Source organism: Tenrec ecaudatus, chromosome 10, assembly GCF_050624435.1.
Source record: "Tenrec ecaudatus isolate mTenEca1 chromosome 10, mTenEca1.hap1, whole genome shotgun sequence".
Lineage (NCBI taxonomy): Eukaryota > Metazoa > Chordata > Mammalia > Afrosoricida > Tenrecidae > Tenrec > Tenrec ecaudatus.
The window spans coordinates 100280451-100301622 of record NC_134539.1 but is presented as its reverse complement, the minus strand read 5'-3'; the positions used below and the strand labels follow the sequence as shown (position 1 = coordinate 100301622).

General features: G+C 43.7%; 1 protein-coding gene across 1 annotated transcript in view; it reads right to left on the bottom strand.

Moving 5' to 3' along the window:
- Nucleotides 1-21172, bottom strand: part of DNAH9 (dynein axonemal heavy chain 9) — a 419100-nt gene that overhangs the window by 373597 nt on the left and 24331 nt on the right. Inside the window, exons 5-8 of the mRNA XM_075561068.1 lie at nt 17535-17746; nt 15274-15507; nt 4637-4804; nt 3030-3146 (exon numbers count right to left, since the gene is read on the bottom strand). Of these exons, the coding sequence (XP_075417183.1) occupies nt 3030-3146; nt 4637-4804; nt 15274-15507; nt 17535-17746 (731 nt within the window). The remainder of the gene's footprint in view (nt 1-3029; nt 3147-4636; nt 4805-15273; nt 15508-17534; nt 17747-21172) is intronic.

The following is a 21172-nucleotide window of genomic DNA, read 5'->3' as shown; positions in this document are numbered from 1 at the left end:
CCAACCCTATGCAAAGAGGAAAACTGCCCCATAGATTTATCCATGGGGTTATCTTTACAAGAGCAGAGGGTCTTATATTTCTCCCAAGGAACAGCTGATGGGTTTGAACTGCCAATATTGTGATTGACAGTCTAATGTACAACCCATCCACCATGCTGCCAGAGCTCCGTACTTATCCAACAAGGTTCCCTGAAATCTCTCTGAGTTTATATATACCTTCTTTCCTGGTTTTCTCTTCATATGCCCATCAATATAAGAAGGTTTAAACTCTTTATACACACACACACACACACACACACAAATAATACATTGTATATGTACCTCCACAATCTCCACCCTACCCTACTACTTCTAAAAAGAACAATTCTCATTTGTTGGGTCAGTTGCGAAGATTTTAATCTATTGGGCCAGACATTCTTTTGCCTTCAGCATCTGGATAAAGGGCAAAACCAAAGAGAACGCTAAACCTCGTAGAGAAGTTAAATTGATATATACAAGACAGATGTTAACACAGAGAAGGAAGGAGATGATGAAGAGGGGTAAAAACTCAGTGGAGCTGGATATGGGCAAGAACTAGGACTAAAATTTGAGAGTGGGGGCAAGCAAAGTTTTAGAGAGCACCTTCCCTGAGAGTAGTAGTGATGATACAGACACTTGGGAGGTATTCTTCCTGTGCATTAAAACTTCCCTACGTCTTTTATGTTTCTTCCCTGGCTGAATCAAGTAGTGCAAAGCTTCCTGCTACTTTCTGGTTGCTGGATTGGTTTCCTGGATTGTGAGGATACACTGAGACTAAGCCATGTCGGACTCTGTATATATTAAAACTCAACTTCAACAAGACAATAGAGATATATACTCTCCCATGCTTATTGTAGCATTGTTCCCAATAGCAAGAAGTTGGAAACAGCTCAAAAGTCCATCCATAGGAAAATGGGTAGAGAAACATTGGTACATACACACAATGGAATACTGTGCATTGCCTCAAAACAGTGATGCAACCAGGACAGACCTCTAAAATGTTATGCTAAGCAAAGGTTGTCAATCACAAAGGGGCAAATACTGTAAACTATGAGGACAAACACAAAGTCAAAAGACAGGTCTCTCTTCTCAGACCATGGAATCTTTTCATCTGATCTCCCCAGCAATGTGGTGGTGTGTCTGTCTAATAATGCTTACGACCCATTTTCTGATATGTACATTTAAAAACCATTTCTTCAGAGTAGCCCTCACTTCAGCTGGGGTAAGTTTTGCATTTAGGGGAGAAAGAGTAGGGACTCAAATCGTTCCTGCCATACAGCATTGTACCATGGTCACACCAAATCCATCGGCACTCCTACAGTGGTGTTCAGTGAATCTCAATGGAAAGTCAAGCCCGGAGGAGGCGGGGCTGCGTGTCTCTGAGAAAGTGATCTCACTTCTGTTGGTGGCTCAGCCAGAAAGGACAACCAGCTGCTGGGAAAATGCTTATCATTCTTCACATAGACTCCCCAGTGGAAGAGTCTTCCCTGTGCTTTGTTCCTCGGCCTGTCTTTTGCACTGCTTTTCTATACAGCCCTTGGTGATGCAGGCCATCTGCTAACGCAACCCAGATATAAATCTGGAACACATATTTTCTAAGCTTCATCCCTTTGGGGTGCAGAGGGGTTTATAGGAAGGCCAGGCCAGAAAATCCTCACGGCATGGATGGTGTACGAATTTCTCAAATTGTCTACAAACATGATAGAGTTTCAATTATCCATGACAGTTAATGACAAATAAAACAATTTTGTAGACAATTATGAGACCTTTCAATGAAATCAGTAAAAAATTTTGGGGAGAGAAACCCCTAAGGTCCTTTTCTATGAACGGTGGTGGTCAAGTATTTGTTAAAGATTATTCTCTCTCTCTCTCCCTCCCTCCCTCCCTCTCAGATTGATTCACCCTATTACAGTTAAAGTCTCTTCTACAAGCTCCCTCCAGATATTCAGTCTATGTGTGGACATTCTCAATTTCTTACTAAACAGCTTTGACAGAGTGTTTCCTCGGCTGACACCAAAGTTTCCTCCTTTTAACTTCCACTGATTAATTCTGGTTCTAATAGTTTATGTTTTACTGCAGTCTCTTCATAGTTTTTAGAAGGCCCATCATGCTCCCCTAAGTCTTCATGTCTCAAAGTTCAATATTCTCAGTTGTCCAACCAAATATCTATTCATCAAACTGAATCTTATCCTCCACACTCCTTGCGCCATCTGACCTGTGCTAACAGGGCAAGAGCGCAAGTCTTCTTATTCCAGTTATTTCCATCTAATTGCCTGGTAAGTCGTTTGCATCATCCAACAACAACATAATCAAGCAATAAATATTGTCACTGAGGTAAGTCCAGTAGTTATGATTCTACAGAACCGAATAGGACTTGTGAGACTGTAATGTTTACGGAAGCAGACTGCCACACCTTTCTTCTGTGGAGCAGCTAGTAGGTTCAAACTACTAACCTTTTGGTTAGCAGACTAGTGCTTTCCCAGAGTGCTACCAGGACTACTCGAATCAAACAGTGGCTAAATTAAATACCCATTGGGGTGCACAGTCATAGTTTCCAGATGATAACCACAATGGACCTTCTCCCTTTGAATGGGCAACCTACTGGGGCATGGAATCCAAAGAGGGTGTTCCAGAAGACGTGCTCTTTAGGAAAGCATTTTTACCTTGTCATGTTTTCAGAAAAGCATATGTAGCCAGACTGAGAAGTTCAATTCCGAACATTCCTCTGCCTTAGCCCCCTCACAAGACCTTTACTTCCAGAGGAATGTTGTTTTTGCTGCCCCGTGTAAAACTGTGTTCCCTAGGGCTGTCAAGGATGTGATCTCACAAAAACTGATGAGCAGGCCTGTCATCCATGGTGCCTCTTGGTGGGGCTCAAACTGCCAACCTTTTGGCTTGTTATTGAACATTTAACCATTTGCCATTCAGGCACAGCAACAAGACTCATTTGTGGAAATGAAGGTTGGGAAAATATCAACCCCAGAACTGGTCACTTCCCTACTTTCACAAACCTTAAAGGCATGATCCAAACCAGATGCATCATCAAAGGCTTGAATAAAGATAGTCCCCAATCTTCGGTCAAGGTCTTCTACTCTCTGGTTAAAGTCAGAGATGTCATCTTCAAATTCCTAAAGAGACCCCACATGTAAGCAGGAAGACAATTATTTTCTGAATGCCAACTGTACCATTCACTTTAGGAATAACATAGGCACTAGAATTGGTTCTACTAAACATTCACTTTCATTTTCTAAAATTTACCATGGCATGGCTTAGGTTTTCACCATGTAAACCGTTAACCTTGGTTCCCCTCTAGAGACTCTAGGCAAGAGTAGAACTGTGGACCCAGAGTTAGTGCCCTTACACTTGTCTTCCCATGCCCCTCGCTGCCAGGTTCCAAAGCCCCTTCTCCCTCGGCCACAGTACTAGCTTGGACTTTCCCAGAAGCCACCTCAGTAGCAATGACCCCACCACTGGGCTCTTCCAGAATTGCTGAATTCTTTCTTCCCACTGCTAAGTCTTCTAAACATAACTAGTCAAAATAAATAAATACACACTACTTCTTCTAGAGGGCACCTATGAGTTAGCATTGACTCGGTGGGTAATGGGTTGTATTTCTTCGAAATACACCTTAACTAGTTAAGTCAGCAGCTAGCCATTTGAAGGTTACAAATTTAGCAAGTAAAGCTATAGGACACTCTGTTTATTTGAACCTCAAGGCAAACACTGAATAATTTTAGTATAAATACGTTCCAAATGTATCTTATTTGCTAAAACCCTATGTGTAGTATGTTCCTCTTCTTAGAATATAGGTCACTTCCAAAGGAAATCTTGTCACTGCAACTTGTGGAATTACCATTATGATTTCTGATTCTTATTTTATAAGAGCGGTGCATATTCTTACCCCAAAGAAATAAAATCAAGAAAACAAAATGTAGTTCCACTTTCCAAATCCAGCCACATTTACATCGTGGTGCGTTTCTGCCTGTGGTTGTTCTGTTCTATGAGGCGGCCACAGAGACGTGGCACGTGCTCTGCTTTGTAACCCTCTTCTTTTCTGTACTTCTTGGACTTGAGGCAGCTAAGAACTTCAAGGATGGCTGAAGTTTCTCAGAGCAGAGTCCTACCCTAATCTCTCTCCTCTTACATCCTTATCCTGTGCATTTGTGCTCACTGGAGGCCTGGCTTCAGGTCTCAGCTCCCCTAGGCTCCAGCTGAGATGTAGGCGCATGGGTCACATTGTTGCCTATCTGGCCCTTTCCTTGTCAGACTGATCAGAACCACGAGGCTGCTGTCACACTGACTCCTTCCCAAGACACAAATAAAATCTGGTCTCACTGGGCCTGGCCTTCACGGGCAGCTTAAAGGCTTTAGAAGTCCCAGGATGACAGTGTCCCATGGCCATTCTAATGCCACTGACCCCCTTTGAGAACCTTTCGAATGGTTCTGTTGAAAGCAGCCTTCCCTAAATGTTCTCCTGACACAGAAGGTAGTTAAAAGAGGGTCCCCACTGATAGGATAACTGGGACCATAGGAAAAATGCAAGTAAAGCCTCAGGCCCTATAGGAGAGAGACATCTGGCAAAGAGAAGGCTGACAAGTTGGCCTGGGAAAGGTCCTACCGTGCTTTGGGGGTCCAAGCAGTCATAGGAGGACTCAGAGAAGATCCTGGACATATCTTGAAATTCAACATACATTCTCTGGACCTGCTGGCTCAGGGCATTCCCTCGGATGCCACTAAACTCAAGTTTCCCCAGTTTGTGGAAATCCAAGGTTGTCTTCAGAAGATCCTGTGGAGACAATTTTTAAAAGACCCTTAAAAAATAATAACAGAGAGCAGATGATGCTCATATTCATATGAGATGAGCTGGGATCTTATGGGGGTGTGGGCTGCTTAGGAAAACGTGAAGCTTGACCAGTTTTATATCCTTATTATTAGACTAGGTTGATATAAATAACTCTTGGTTAAACAGAACGAACAGAGTACAATGGAATACAATTCACTCATACACACACACATACACACAATCAAATGTACGACTCAGCCTCCATCTATGTTCTGAAATGAATAATGCAATATTATAACATTTATTTATGTGATTGGTGGCTTTGTCACGAAGTTCTTACAAAACCAATTTCAGTTATAGTCTCTGTTTCCAGTAAAACAACTCTCTTAGAAGTTGACAGGAAAATAGATCTTCCACAAAGAGTCCAAAGGACAAGCCCAGAGGGTGTCACCAAAATCCTTAACCAGATTCCTTGCAGTATGTCTAAGCCAAGCACACACAGCACGTCATCCCAGCAGCTGGGGAGGGGGGTATTGACTTGACGTCCCTGGGTACAGTTTCCTTATATGAAACATGACATGATAGTATTCATCTCATGGAGCTGTCGTAAGAGCTGAATTTGATATTGTAGGCATGGGGCTTGGGCTGATACCTGGCACACAGTCAATGGGCATTAAGTACTTATGTTGGTCACCACGTCTGTTGTTGATGGGGAAGTGATTCATAATGTGCTCAGAAGTGAGTGACAGGGGGATAATCCTTAGGGAGGAGTCCCTGGGGAATCCATGGAAGCCCACATCATCTGTGATAGGATGGGAGCCTCCTAACTATGTCTAACATGATAGATTCCATCTTTCTCTTTTATGAGAAATGAACAAAATCATAGCAGTTCCAAATCAAGACGAGCTTCCCTCTGCAGCTCCTGCTCTACATGCGTGCCCCTTCAACAGAAAGAGAAGCTAAAGCAAGTCTGTGGTGACGTTTGGGCCTTTGGCGACTCCTGGGAGGGGTCCTGTACCCTGGAAGTAGACTTGAAGAGCAGATGGGAAGCACTGTAACACTGATACTACAAAACCCAGTAAGTGCTGCTTCAACCACACCAGTCAACTCTGACTCACAGAGCTCCCATTCATTTATGTCAGAGTAGAACCCACTCCACAGGGTGTTCAGCAACAGATCAATAGGCCCTCCTTCTGAATGGACTCAAACCTCCCGCTTTTGAAGCACTTCCACAGCTACATCACCAAGTGACAGCAGTGGGAATCTATCTCCTGGATGCCACCTACTGCTAAAAGTCATTTCTCAGACGGACACATCCGGGAAGGCTCCCTGAACCCCTTCTCTCATGGAGTGAGTCCAGCTGTATTGATTAAAACCCTGGTAAATGATGAGAGTGAGTTCGTTGTCCTCTGTTACCAGGCCAACCTTGGATAACGACCTACCAGCTATCATCTGTCAACTCCGACTCATGGTGGCCCCATGTGTGCAAAGCACAACTCTGCTCCCCGGGATTGGCATAGTTGTGACCTTTCAGAAGCAGATGGCTAGCGCTTTTCTGAAAGGAGCCTCTATGTGGGTTTGAATGGGCAACCTTTCAGTGAGCAGTCAGATGCCGTAACTGTTTTCACCACCCAGGAACTCCTAGACAACCAGCTAGCCACCCTTTTATGTTTAGCTGCACTTGGGCATGGCTGGCAGCAAGCAGCTGAAGTGCGGGAGAAGAGCAGAACAAAGGCGGGGAAGACATACACCAGGCCCAAGGAATCCTCCTACCAACCACGTAAAGTGCAGGAGGTTTTAATTTTCTGACATATTCAGCTTCATACGCTAAAGAGAAAACATACATTTTATTTAAATAAAATTGGCTTAAATAGTAATTCACATCTCTCACAGGTGCTTAGAGGTAATCAGTTTTATCTGAGCAGCAATTTAGTGCTGGTAATGTAACCTGGATACACATTCTTTATAATTCCGGGGATGTCAATTTGACTTTTAGGAAATACTCTGTAGCCATTTGCAAAGACAGATGCATTTAGATAGGTTGGATTCCATCGGAAGGCTAGATGATAATTTTGTTAATGGATTCTGTTTTGAGGAATCCTTGGAGCGTAGTTTCTTCTTCTTTCTTTTTTTGGCGTGGTCGTTGGAGGGGGGAGGGGGGTTCATTTCCAATCAAACAGATATATCACAGGCACCAGGAGCTTTTGATCAAATTACTCAGTTTGGGAAAAGCAAGGGCAATGGTGCTTCCGTGGTAGAACTCTTCCCTGTGTGCACAAGGCCCAGGTTGGTTCCCCCAATCTCCTAAAGAACAACTGTCTCCACGGGACCCTCCATGGCTGATTTTCCAGAAACAGATAATCAGGACTTTCTTCTAAGGCAACCCTGGGGTGGACTCGCACCTACAACCTTCCGGTGAGCCAATGTGCATGCTAACTTACCATTTGTAGCACACAGGGACTCTTGAGGACAGAGCTGAGGAAAAGGAGGAATGGGACAGAACAGCAGATTTGCTCTTAACATGTTGGTGATGTATATGAAATCTCTAATATTTGGCCCTTTTTGCCTACAACATTGGCAGCTTTGTGTGGTTCACCTTAATACATAGCCCTGTAGGCCTAGAAATACCCAGCCATAGAATGAGTTGTTGAGATAGTTTTTAGTTCAAGTACTTTTTTTACCCCCTAAATTTTACTCTCTCTGGAAAAGGGCAGCATGCATAGTAAAGTAGCAGGGAGGGCAGCAAAAAAGAGGAAGACCTTGAAAAGATGGATTGACACCGTGGCTGCAAGAAGGGGCTCAAAGGACAGAACACTGATAAGGAGGGTGCAGGAAGGGCGGAATTGTGTCCTGTCCCTACGAGTCAGAGCCGGTACCTATCAACAAGAGCAACACCTGTGATGCTGTTACCGAGAGTGCACACATTCCCACTTCAGGGTGTCTACGGGTGCAGGACATTATAGGACACTGATTACAATCTTTGCGTTGTCCCCTCCTTTCCTCATTAACACACACTCACTGCACCTTAAGGTTCCTACCCAAGCTTTCAAGTTGCTGTCGTCATTTTGATCCCCACTAGATAATAAGACAGCTCTGGACAGAGCATAATGTTCAAGACAGACATTTTATTCACTAGTTTAGCTAAACTATCATTCAATTTTATGATGATTTGGGGAGGTTTTTTTAATTTAAGATTTATCCATTTACCTCACATGGTGCCTGTGTTCTGGTAGAATTCTTGCTCATATCTGCACGAGTTTATTTACAATGGAATGTGTTTAAACATGTCTCTGTGGTGGGCGGGTGGCTGCCAACAATAATATACCGATCTCATTCTCCTTAGATAACTTCAAAGGAAAGGTCCCATCAACAGAGTGACTTCCAAGTGACATTCAAGGCAGAGAGGTCATCAGAAGGTCAGAGTAACATTTTTGGGGTAGGGGTGGGGATGGAAGGGTTTCATAGGGGTAATCTTTTTAGATTTCCTCAAAGGATACAGACTGCCACCGGTGCTTATTATGAAGACACTTCTAGCAAATGGAAAACTGCATGGGGAAAAATGGCAGGAATGCTGCATCGAGAGTTTCCCCATCACAGTAGTGCACCTGCTCATTCTTTGAGGGTAGCAAATGCTACCAACCAGAACTTTGCTGGGAAACCTACTCTGCCCACCCTAAAGCCCTTGCCTTACCCTTTCACACTTCCTTGGTCTCCCAAACTCAAAGAGAACAGAAAAGGAAAACAACAGGAGTCTCTCAAGGATGCTCTAACTCCTATTTTTCTGTGGTGTGAACTTAAAAATGCAGGGTTTTCCCAAGACCTGTCAGATGGGGGCACTGCCTTGAGAAGCATACAGATGTAGATGGAAGCTATGCCAAGAAACAATAGATTTTCATTTTTATATTTTTGCGTAATAAAGGGTTCTCTGATTCTGTAACAACGCGTTGTGGCCTTTTCTTGTGATTTTTCTTTTCTAATCCAGATACCTTTTATTTATTTTGCTTGTTTTATTGCTCTGGCTAGGATTTCTAATACAGTATCGAACAGAAGTAGTGAAAACAAGTGCCCTTGTCTTCTTCCCAATTTCAAGAGGAGACCTCTCCATCTTACTCCATCAAATACAATTTTAGTTATTTAGTAGGAGTCAGAGGTACTGAAGAACAGGATCCAGAATCAGGGCCTAATATCCTCATAATTAAATATCTGTCTTAGAAAGTGATTTAGCATGAAGTCCATGATTATATTTTTGACTTTCAAGATATTTACATTACGCTGTGGTGGCAGTAATGGTTCGGTTTTAATTTCAAAGTCCCCATAAAACAGGGAAAAAAAGTGATTTAAACCTACCAGGGTTTAAATGATCTTTTTCAGGAAGCCCTTTTTCTGTCCCCACAGCAATTCACACGCCACATACCATAGGCTGTTAGCAGTTGCCATGGCGTCATTTCTGGCTCATAGCAAGTCCTGGTGTTCGCAACAGAATTGTTCCATGGAATTTTCAAAGCTGTGACTATTCTGAAATGGATCATCAGGTTTCGGAGGTAGCTCTAGGTGAATTAAAACTACCAGCCTCAGGCTTAAGCATTTAACTGTTTGTGCCACCATTCTTACAATATCAGGTTCAAAGAGAAGATCTGTAGCACAGTGAAAAGGACTTAGGTTTAGGGGTTTAGGGACCCAAAAAATAAACAGACCTGAATTTGCACAACGCTGGTTGTGCCACTTTCTAGTGCTTATGTTTGTTAGCTGCTTTTGAGACAGCTGTGCTCCATAATGACCTTACATATAATGGAATGAAATATTGCCTGGTCCTACACCATCCTCATCACCATACATTATGTTTGGGCTTAACTTCCATCACTGTACTAAGCAATATTCTGATGTTACCCACAAGGTTTAATTACATTGGCTTATTTTCAGAAGTAAATAAGTTTTTTCCTCCTGTGTCTGTCCTAGTTTGGAAATTCTGCTGTACCCTGTCCACCATGTCTATGTAACTGCGTCTTTGTAACTCCTACAGAATGACTGGGTGGGACCACATAAACAGTGTATGAAACATTAATAGTCATTAATAGGGGGTCATTCATAGTGGTCGGTCTTGCCATCCCTCTTGGTTTATCTCAGAGAGAAAGAGGGAGGGAGAAGCCTGTGATTACCAAGAAGAACAGCTACCAGTGTAGTGTACGGCAGGGGTAGTAGAGGCTGCATCCTCCAGACCACAGGGCGGTGAGAGGAGCCACACTGTAGTCACGAGGGAGAGACTAAAAACAAACTAACAAACCAAACTCACTGCCTTCCAGTCAATTTTGACTCATAGTGACCTGATAGGAAAGGGCAGAACTTCCCCCTGTGGATTTCTGAGGCTGTAGATTTTTATGGGAGTCGAAAGCTTCATCTTTCTCCTGTGGAGTGGCAATATGCAACCATTATTCCACCAAGCCTCCTTGTGAGATAGAGCATTGGAGTCAAATTGAGACCATAAGGCAAAGCACGTTTGGGCTTCCTGACGTGTGGACTGAGGCAAAGGCTGTGGGACCACATGATTGAGAGATCAGAGGACCAGAGAGAGACATGGCTGCTAATACAGCTGAGAAAAAGTAATGAGAAAGAACTGTATCTTTAACATTCTGTAACCTGTTAACTTCCCTAATAATACCCACAATCATGGGCATTGTCTTGAGTTCTGTGTGGCTCTTCCAACAATTGATTGAACCCAGCAGAGAGGTATAGTGCTGTTGAAGGAATGGTTGGTGTTAGAACAGAGCAAAGAAGGATGAAGTATGAGGCATGTCTGACCTCTGCCTTGTGGTAATTGGTCTTGGCCTGGTGTAGAATCAGAGTCTCTTCCCTACTGAAGCCAGGAGAAGTCAGAGGTGACGTCCACACCATTTTCTCAATGACCCTGCTGGTATCTGAAATAGTCATTGGTACAGTTCCCAAGATCATAATAATGTGCAAGAAACCACAGTATGGCAAAAAAGACAGGCAGATGGTTGCCTACTAGCAATGTTACCCCAAACAAGGCACTTAACTCTCCTAGGCATTACTTTCCTGATGTGTAAATGGGGTCAATAAAGCCTGAGTAGCCATGGGCCACAGAGCTATATGAGAAGTACCCTGCAAGGCTTCAGTGAGCAGTAGGCACTAGACTTACCGGTGATCATACCAATGGCATCTGGTTGGTAGTGTGTACCAGAGAGCATCAACAAACTCAAGGAGAAAATGGAATGGAATTTTCCCATGAACTTTTGGATGGCCCTTCATATATAGGTTTGTGGGAGGATAGGCAGCGGCATTCAAATTCTCCTTTACAGACTGATATCACAAAAAAGCATCGAGGTCCCAGCCAGCTCCCCGGACCGCGATCAGGTTCTATTCTTAAGAAAAACTGTGCCACACTGAATGGTGATTTGGGGAAGGAAGGGGGAAGGAGGGTTCCGTCTGAGCTCTGGCCCAGGAGGTGAAACATCAACACCAGGAATAATGGCCAGCCTCGAAAACAGCACCCCAGTCTCACCGCAGAGGTCATGCCGCCTGTCTTAAAAGAAATGCCTTCAGAATTCATTAAGGGAGAGCACAAAGCAGACATTCATAGATGAAAATTGCAAAAGGTCATCTGTGGGAGCAAAAAAAAAAGGAACTATTCTCTTTACCTTTCCACCACTGCCGGCCGGCCCTCCATGGCTAATGGCCTTCTACGTGACCACTTGTTCCAGACCGCCTCAAAGGCAAGGCAGCCCAATTAGGCTTTGTATGAAAGGAGGCAGGAGAGGGGCTGGAGATGGTGGAAAGGGCAGAAGGAAAAGCGGTGTGTATTAGGTCAGCTTATTACCTATCTCCCTGCTAATCGCGTCGCATAAAGCCTCAGCAGGAAATCAGTGGGTCTCCGAGTGAATCACAGCTTTACAGCGATTTTATAATGGAAGAAATGAGAGCTCTCTCCAAGCTGCTTACTACATTGTGCGGAGGAAAGAGGCTACAGGCAGAAACACAAGCGGGGGCTCCCCCTCGCCAACCCCCGCTTGTGTTTCTGCCTGCAGCCTCTACAGTATGATGGCACCAAGGCAAGCCCAGTGTGTGTGTGTGTGTGTGTGTGTGTGTGTGTGTGTGTGTGTGTGTGTGAATGTGGCAAAATGAAGGAAGGAATCTGGAAGCAATGGAATAATTCTTTTCCTTTTTTGATTATTCCTTCCAATCGTGAAGATTTTACATGCTTTGAGGATTTCTTTAGTAAGTTAGAGAACAAAAGATGGGCCTTTCATGGAATGGGAAGTCAATTTTTGACCAAATAGCATGTTTAGATAAAAGACCTAGGCACCATATGGTGTTTTTTTTAAAGGAGTGTACAAAGGCAGGATAAAATCATATAATCAGTTTGGGACCCTCAAAATGGAAGGAAGAAAGGAAGAGAGGCAGTGGGGGAGGGAAGGCTTTAGAATTCCCCAGGAGATATAAAAGTTTGATGGCAAGACAAGATATAAAAGTTTGATGTCAAGACAATACTTGGGACCCTACGGCCCTGGTACTAATTGAAGCTAGACCTCTCAGCTCTGTGAACATGGACAAGGTAATTTGGACATTCAACTTAATTGTGCCCATTTGTCAAACTAAGGGTAATAACACCTGGCTCTTGGGATGACTGGAAGTAGGCAAACTCTGCCAGGAGAGAGGCTCGTGAGACACGTTAATTCTTTGTTTCTCTTTCCTCTTCTCTTCCCTCCTCTGCATTCCAAGAGACGAGCGGTGCCATGGGTGCAGTGATGAAGGGGAGGATGGTGGTGGCCTGAGATTGCAATTAATCCACAGGCTTCAGACCTGCTGAAAACTACTCCACAATGCACCGCCGCTTTCCTGGCCTGCCCCCTTCCATTTAGCAGGCACGCGGAGAAGAAGAGCCCGTCTGCATGGCAAACGCTCTTGTGCAAAAGAGCAGAAAAAGCAACGCAAATCAGAGGGAGGCTGTTCAGCAGGACCATGAAGGTTAACAGCCAACCCTTCCCAGCAAGGTGGCTGTGTAGGCACAGGCAGGCAGTGGGGCAGACACACTGATGTCATTTCATTAACTTGACTTTGTGTATTTAATGCTCGCGGACGCCAGCCTCTTGGTGGCCAGATATTGTATTAGAACAGCAGATGAATGAAAAATAAGGCGAAGTTCATGCTAATTCTGGCTGGGGAGAAGCAGATTAATCTGGTCTCAAACAGGCATCGATCACAGAGATACACAGAATGTTAACTAAAGGGCTACATGAGATATGCCAGAGGACGGATCGATAGTCCCGTGTGTGTCCCGCTGCACTAAGAAAGGATGAGAGAGGATGGGGTGCGGGGGGAGGGCAAGAGGGCTGAGTCTGATGGAAAACAAAAAGGGGTGGGAGGCAAGGCAAACAAAGTGGGAACAGGAATCACGGGTATTCAGAGTGAACCAAAACAGACAAGAAACAGAGAGAGAGTAGAAAGAGGAGGAAGGAAGAGGCAGGAGAAGTGAAAACAGTTTTCATTTTCAATAACTCTGCCATTCCTGGTGGAGCTTGCATACTTACATGAATCCCAAGAGCCAAGCATTCATACCCTTCCCAGCAAATCCCTACTCGTAGCGACCCCACGTGTGTTAGAGGAACCACTCTGCTCCTGCGGGGTTTCCACTGCTTGATTTTTCAGAAGTAGATCACCAGGCCTTTCTTCCCAGGCACCTCTCCAACATTTTGGCTAGCAACTGAGCGCACTCCCAGAGCCTTCAGGGGTAGGGCAAGGAGAGGAAAAGCAATAATGCAAAGAAATGGAGGCGCTAGACAGAAAAGCAAAAGGGGAAACCAACAAATCGAAGCAAGATACCAAAACCCCAAACCACTTCCACGGAGTCTATTCCAATTCCTAGTCCCACTGTAAAAGGCATCCACGGCTGCAATCTCTGCTAAACAGCCTTACCTTTCTCCTTTGAAGCAGCTGGTGGGTTTGAACCTCTCCCCTTATGGGGAGCAGCACAACGATTATCCCACACTGCCACCAAGACTCCTTTAAACCAGAGCAAAGGACAGACAGATGGAGAGGGAAAGGAGTAGCAAGACAAGAGAGGATGGTGACATTCAAGTCACCCTCTCATTAAACTGGGACTACTGTTTTTTTACGCATCTGTGCCCCTGATTCAGAAAGAAAAAGCAGCCCAGCCTGAGAGCAGACTATTGTGAGGGTAATGACCCCACGGAGACCAGTGACCATTGCTGCTTATATTTATTGCATATCCCCAGTAGATTAGGCACCCTAATGGCAGGAGAGCTGTCTATATGCAAAGTTGCATCATCAGCAGGTACACACAGGCCCAAGCACCCAGCCTGGAGCAGTCATTTCTGAGCCCGAGTGCCTGCCTATGTGATCACTGCAGACTGCAGCGATTTCTTCCACATGGTCAGCCCAGGTCAGAGGCCAGTCAGAGCAGGGGTGTCAGGCCCCTCTGGATAAACAATAGCAAAGGGGCTGTTGGGGGAGGGGAGTGGAGGAAATGGTGCAGCAGGGGCTGAGGAGGAGAGGCTGTGCACCAAGAGCTTCCACGGTAATGGCTGCAGGGAAACTTTGGCATTTAAGATAAAGCTGGGTATCAATTACATGTACTCTCTGTGATCCAGATTAAGGATTTCAGGCACGTCTTTCCTAAGATCTCACCTCCAGCATTGCTCTCTAACATTTTCCGTCTTCAGGTCCTCTCCCATCCTCTCTGTTGGACATTTCCTCGAATGCTCCCCACTCTCTCAGAACACCCCTGGACTGGAGTCTCTTCCTCCCTACCTCCAACCACACACCAACCCTGCCTGCCTCTACAATGCATGCTGGACACCTCACCCAAAGGTCTTGATGCTGTATCTCTGCACCCCTGAATCTCCTCTGTGAGTTCACATGCCTTCTCCTGTACACCATGATGGTAAGAGAAAGCTTCAAACTCACTGTCACTGAGTAGTTTACAACTCATAGCAACCATATAGGGCAGAGAAACATTCTCTGAGGTTTCTGAGATTTGACTCTTTCTGGGAGCAGATAAAACTCATCTTTCTCCCTTCAGAATGGCTGGTGGGTAAGCAGCCCAATGCTTCATCCACTGCACCACCAGGGCTCCTTTGAGTTGAAGAGAAGTATAGAGCAGCTAGCTAGGTTGGATTGCCATAACTGTATCCCAATCAGCTTGCTTTTTTTTACACCCCCCCATTGGTCCTTTTAGTAAAACTTTATTTGAAACAAAGTTAGAACACCATGTACAATTTAAAAACCACTGACTTTATTGACCAATTCCTTGGATCTTCTTCTTTAGTAGCTCTATGATCAAAATTTCCTACATGAATATTAGAACCATCCCATGGTGATCAAGTCAATTGACATCTATGTATTAAATGCTAATTATTAAACTTTCTTCTAACCAATGGAGGCTGAGTCATCAGACGTGTCATTCTTTTCCTGAGCACCTAAAATGACAACACACCCACCTTCACCATGTGCAGACGCCGGAGGAAGCCATCTAAGCGCTCGAAGATCAGAGATGATTGGAAATCCCACTGCCTCACTTCCTGGCCCTCTTTAAAGTATGTATGGAGATTCTCCCTTCTGTCTCTAAATACTTGCTTGAAGAAGTTCAATGTATCCATGGCCACTTGTAGCTTCCTCTGACTTTCTTCAATCTCATTTCTAAGGAGGTCTTCTGGGCTGAGATAGGTAGAGGCCTGGGATGCAAGCAGATCTGTGTCATTGAGTCTGGCTATGGATGCAAGCTATCACACACCTATCCCATCACCAACTCGCAGTAAATCAAAGCTAGAGGGCTACCACGGGACATGTCTGAACCTAGATTTAGTTCCAGAGGTGGACCGAAAACTAGATGAAGGCAAGCCATTTTTGCCATCCCCTAGCTACCAGGATTGGCTGAGGGATGTGCAAATGACTAATCAGTGACAAAGAACACAATGGGAGCTTGATGGGCAGCTGGAGCTGGGGCATAAGTCCTTCTTCAGGTGATCTTTCATAACCTGTTGGCTTTGTGATGACAAATAACTCTAGTACAAGCATTCTGAGGACCATGATGATTTTCTATGTCTTCATCGAGACATAGATGAGAAACAAGAAAGCTCTGAAGCTGGAGCTGTTAGTTGGTCAACCACTAGACAGTAGGGCTGGAAAACTGATGATGGCATCTGGCTTTGAGCTATCCTTTTCCCTAGAATTATAAGGAACCACCAGCAAACACAGTCTTGGCACTTAGGTGTAACAAGAGTAGACCTGTGTTCCCCAGGGTTTGCGTGGAATATGTTGAGCAGTACATCGCCAGGTTGTTCTCTGAAGGTGCCTCTAGGTAGGCTCAAACCTCCAATCTTCCATTTGGCAGCTGAACACTTCACTGTTTGCATCAACCAGGGACTCTTTTAAGGTATATGAACCAATATACTATATCTCTACTGCTGGCATGTTTGATTGAGTTTTCTCACACTTTCAAGCAAAGACCTCAACTACAAAGCATGGATAATGTAAAAGAACTGGTTTGGGAGTCAAACAACCTGGGTCCACCTCCTGATTTCAGTGTCCTTGGGCAGCTTAGTTACCCTTCCTGACCCTGGGCTCATATCTTGAAATCAGAATAAGCACAAACACACACACACACACACACACACACACACACACACACACACACACAAGCACACAGTCCCTCTCACAGAGTTCATTTGAAAATCAACTCAGATCACATACATAAGAGCATTTTTCTGCCTTTAACATGCTCTATAACATTAGTTATTATTAGCTAAGCTTTAAAGTTCACTGTTTTCTTAGGGTCACAGCTCCTTGGAGAAGGCAACTTGGGCATGCTTGATGTTATCTCATTGATAACTTGTAATCATTCAGCTACCTTCAAGATAGGTTCTCTTATTTTTATCACACAAGAGGACACTGAGGCCCAGAGACGGTCAGTAACTTGATAACAAGTGTGAGGGAAGGTCTCAGCACAGGAGAGTCTGAACCCTGGGTGTCAGTTTGTTGTACTGTGGTAGCTTGTATATTGCAATTGCTGGGATACTGGAACCTATGTCCCCGGTATTAGAATTTCCAGAATGGTGAACAGGTTTCAGTGGAGCTTTTAGACTAGGAAGAAAACACTGTGATCTACCGGAGATAAAATAATCCACTAGAATCATATGATTCACAGAGTCCTGTCTGAGACTTTGACTAGCTTATTTTAGAAGCACCATAAAGAAGGACTTAATGCTAAAGACACCTTGCTTGGTAAAGTGGAAGGCAAGCAAAGGTGAAGGAGATGCTCAGTGAGGTGTGTTGACACAATGGCTACAATAATGGTTTTAAACAAACCAGTGGTCATGAACATGGAATGGGATTGGATAGCATTCTGTTAAACATGTGGTCACTTTGTGTTGGAGCTGACTTGATAACAATTAATATTCTAACTGGAGTTGGCATTCTTAATTGCTAGTCTACATGGCCAACCTGATAGTATCCCATCAGCACAGATCATTAAAGAGGTTGAAATTTACCACTCCTACCCTTCACCCTAAGAATGAGTCACCCAGTGTTCCAGTACTACCGAAAGTGTCATTGTGAATTATTGACTTGTGATGGTGAAATCATTCATGTTTGAAGACTATGAGAACCAAATAATTTCCCTGAGAAATGCACACTGTACCCTGCTACTGCTTGGCTCCAAACAGTCTCTCGGGGGAGTTTATGAGAATCCTGGGTGGCCAACCTGCTGGATGAGGAGGTTGCAGATCTCCCGCAGCAGCACAGTAAGTCTCCCTGGGGAGCGGTAGTCTTTGCATGTGGCCCAGATCAGACAAACCACGTGCAGCAAAGGACGAAGCCGTGGTTTCATCTGGGGAAACTCCACGCTCTCGATGATTTCCAGATGGTGGTGGAGTGGCATCAGGTGAATGTAGATGTCCCGTGCCTCTGTCAGAGCTGGAAGGAACCTGAGATAGTCAGCTTTCCCTTCTTGAGGCTCATACCCAGCCTAAATCAATCTTGCTTGGAAAGAAGGATCTGCAGAGTGGATGACCACAATCCCTTCCTGAACTGAGAAAATCTGCTCCAGAAAGCATCCTAGCTCCTACACAGGAATTTTGAAATCTGGAAAACCCTAGACAGGGGTCTAACAAGTTGTCTCTAAATTTCCTGAATCTGCATTTCTTCCTGCCCCTCCAGCCTCAGTTTAATGTCCTTTGCATAGTAGACACTTGATAAGTGTTTATTGATGTTATTTACTTTGCTGCTGATAATCTAAGGCAGTTTGAAACAGATGACAAGACCTGTCTTCAAATGCCCACTCAGGCCAGTTATATGACAGTGGACACATATGACCTCCCGGAAACCCGAAAGCAGGTTAGGATACAAAGCTATATAGAAAGCTATTTAAAGAGGAACATTCCTAATAAAATAAAATACATACAATTATAAGGGCTAGTAATAAGGCCTTCATACTTGACAGTTCTAAATGTTTTGTCTTTTTAAATGACAAATATATAGAAAGCAAAGAAAAATTATGTTACAGGGCACATGGAATATAAAGATGTAACTGCTGATAAAAATAAACATAGGGGAACAAATGGTAGAGACAGAGAATTATTTATATGTTACTGAAGTTATGTTGTCACCAAATTACCCTAGAATGTTATAAATACAAGCTGTTAAATGTAATATCCATGATAAACACTAAGGAAAAATGTTTTATAAAACATACTGAACAGGAAAGAAGCAATCTAAAATAACTTCCTACAATAAGACAATAAAAATACAAAAGCAGACAGTCATAAATGGCAAAGACAGAGAAGGCTTAAAACATACACACACAGACATAAAATAATGATAATGAAATTGAATAAAGAAGTCACCTCTTATCAGTAATTGCAGTGAATGTAAAAGGACTGAATGCTCTGATCAAAAGACAGAAGTTAACAGAATGGATATTTTTTCGAAAAGGATCCAATTTTATGTTAGTCACAGAAACATTTCTAAACTCAAGGACTCAAATAAGTTGGAAATGAAAAGTGGAAGAATCTATATCCCGTGTAAATAGTAACCAAAGGAAAGCTGAGGTAGCAACTCTAATATTAGACAAAGTAGATTTTAAGATAAATTTTGTTAGATGTGGTAAAGATGGACATTATATAGTGATATATGGTTCAATTAATATTGAAGCTTTAACAATCATAAATAACATCGGAGTAACCAAATATATATAACACCAACAGATCGTAAGCGAGATAAAAATAGATGGTACTACAACTGTTTGGAGACCTCAGCTTACCACTTTCAGTATTGGGTCGAAAGCACAAAGTAAGATGCACAAGGAAACTAAAGACTTGAAGGACATTTAAAAACAACTAGATGTAACAGACAGATAATAGAATACTTCAGCCGGCCCACACCACTGCAGCACCCTGCGATGCACTCCCAGTGCCGGCGTTCCTGAATGCTACGCTTTGATGCCCCAGCCCCTTCTGGCCGGTTCAGGATGCTCGCTGCTGCCATGTGCTTCTGGTCAGTGTTTCTACCTACCGGCTGAGCACTCCAGACCCTCAAGGGCAGAGGGAAGTACATGTTTGATCTGAAGAGTATATATTCCCCAAACATAGCCTGGCTTCAGAGCCCAAGACCAGCACCACCTCCCATGGCAGCAAGGCCTCCTCTACCTTTGCCTTCTATTAGGCATCTTTAAAAATTGGACAGAAAAGAAAAAAACAATTAACTAAACAAGAGAAAAGTCTGCGAAGCATGGCCTGACAGACCAGGTCAAAGCAGCCAAGGGGCATACATATCGGATTCAGGCCCCACTCCAGTCACAGAAACTCACCACTGTTGGCCACTCATCCATCGAGGAACTCTTCCTACACGGCAGTGTGACCCACCTCTATAGTAGGTCACAGGTAGCCCCCTGGAAGCATCCTTAATTGTAACACAGAGAAAGACTGAAGGGACCCTTGGTTTCCCAGAAACATGGGGTCTACAAAAGGATTCAGGAAAAATCAACAGGCCACATCACTCTCAACAAAAAAACCAGAGAGACAAAATACAGTAGCAGAGTTTATGATGCTTATAGAAATCAGACATGGATCTGTCACAGAAAGAAAGAAACCTTGAGAAGTCTTATTGGAGTAATACAGGAGCTGAAGGAAGCAACACAGAATAAGGATGCAATGACAGAGGAGATGAAGTCCACAACAGAGGGGATGAAGTTCATGTACCAAACTGAAATACAGATGCTAACAGATGAGGTAGCAGAAGCCACACATTAGGTTACAGAATTTATGATTGGGCTTGAGGAAGCAGAGAACCATATCAGTGATCTCGAAGACACTCAGAGACCTCAGTAAGGAAGAATGACAGTCAGATATAAAAATTAAGAAGCATAAGATAACCTGATATCAATGACAGATGCTATGAAGTTTAATAATATTCAAATAACTGGTCTACCAGAACAGGTAGACCATGCAAGTGGACAGCCAAGATAGCGAAGGGATTTCTGGAAGAAAATATTCCCACCTTAATGAGTGGGAATCGGGCATTCATACAGGAAGCAAAAAGGACACCAACTAGAATAAACACCAAGAAGAACTCACCAAGAAATATAATAGTAAAGATATCCAACTTCGAGGAAAAAGAGAAAATGTTTAGAGCAGCAAGAGAAAGGAAGACAATCGCATACAAAGGAGCTCAGGTAAGAATATGCTCAGACCTATCAGCAGACACCATGAAGAGGAGAGAGTAGACCAACATCTTCCAAAAGCTGAAAGAAAAAAAAAAACGCCTCCCCAAGAATCCTTTACCCTGCCAAATTACCCATTAAGATAGATGAGGAGATAAGGGTCTTCCAGGACAAGGATTAAGATAGAGGAGGAGATAAGGGTCTTCCAGGACAAGGAAAGACTGAAAGAACACTGCAAGACACCTGACCCTGAGGAAGATAGTGGCTGCCTCACTATGGGCAGAGGAGCAACTTCCATCAAGCACAAGCAGGAAACTGCCATATAACCCAACTCCATCCAGAAGTCAACATGCCAACAATATTTACCAAGATAACAAGGCCTCGGAGGGAAAAGAAGACAAGGAAGAAGCTCTCCCCGCCCCTCCCCGTAAACACAGCACACTGATATGAAAGGAGATAGGAAAACACCCCAAACGCAAGACACTATATCACAGCAGTGAAACCACAGATTGTGATAATAACTCTGAATTCCAATGTCCTCAGTTCATACATTAAAAGAAAAATGCTTGAGGATTGGCTCAGAAAACATAACCCAACAATCTGTTGCCTACAAAACACATATATTAAGCGCACAGACAAAAACAAACTAAGAATAAAAGGCTGGTGGAAAGTATACCAGGCAA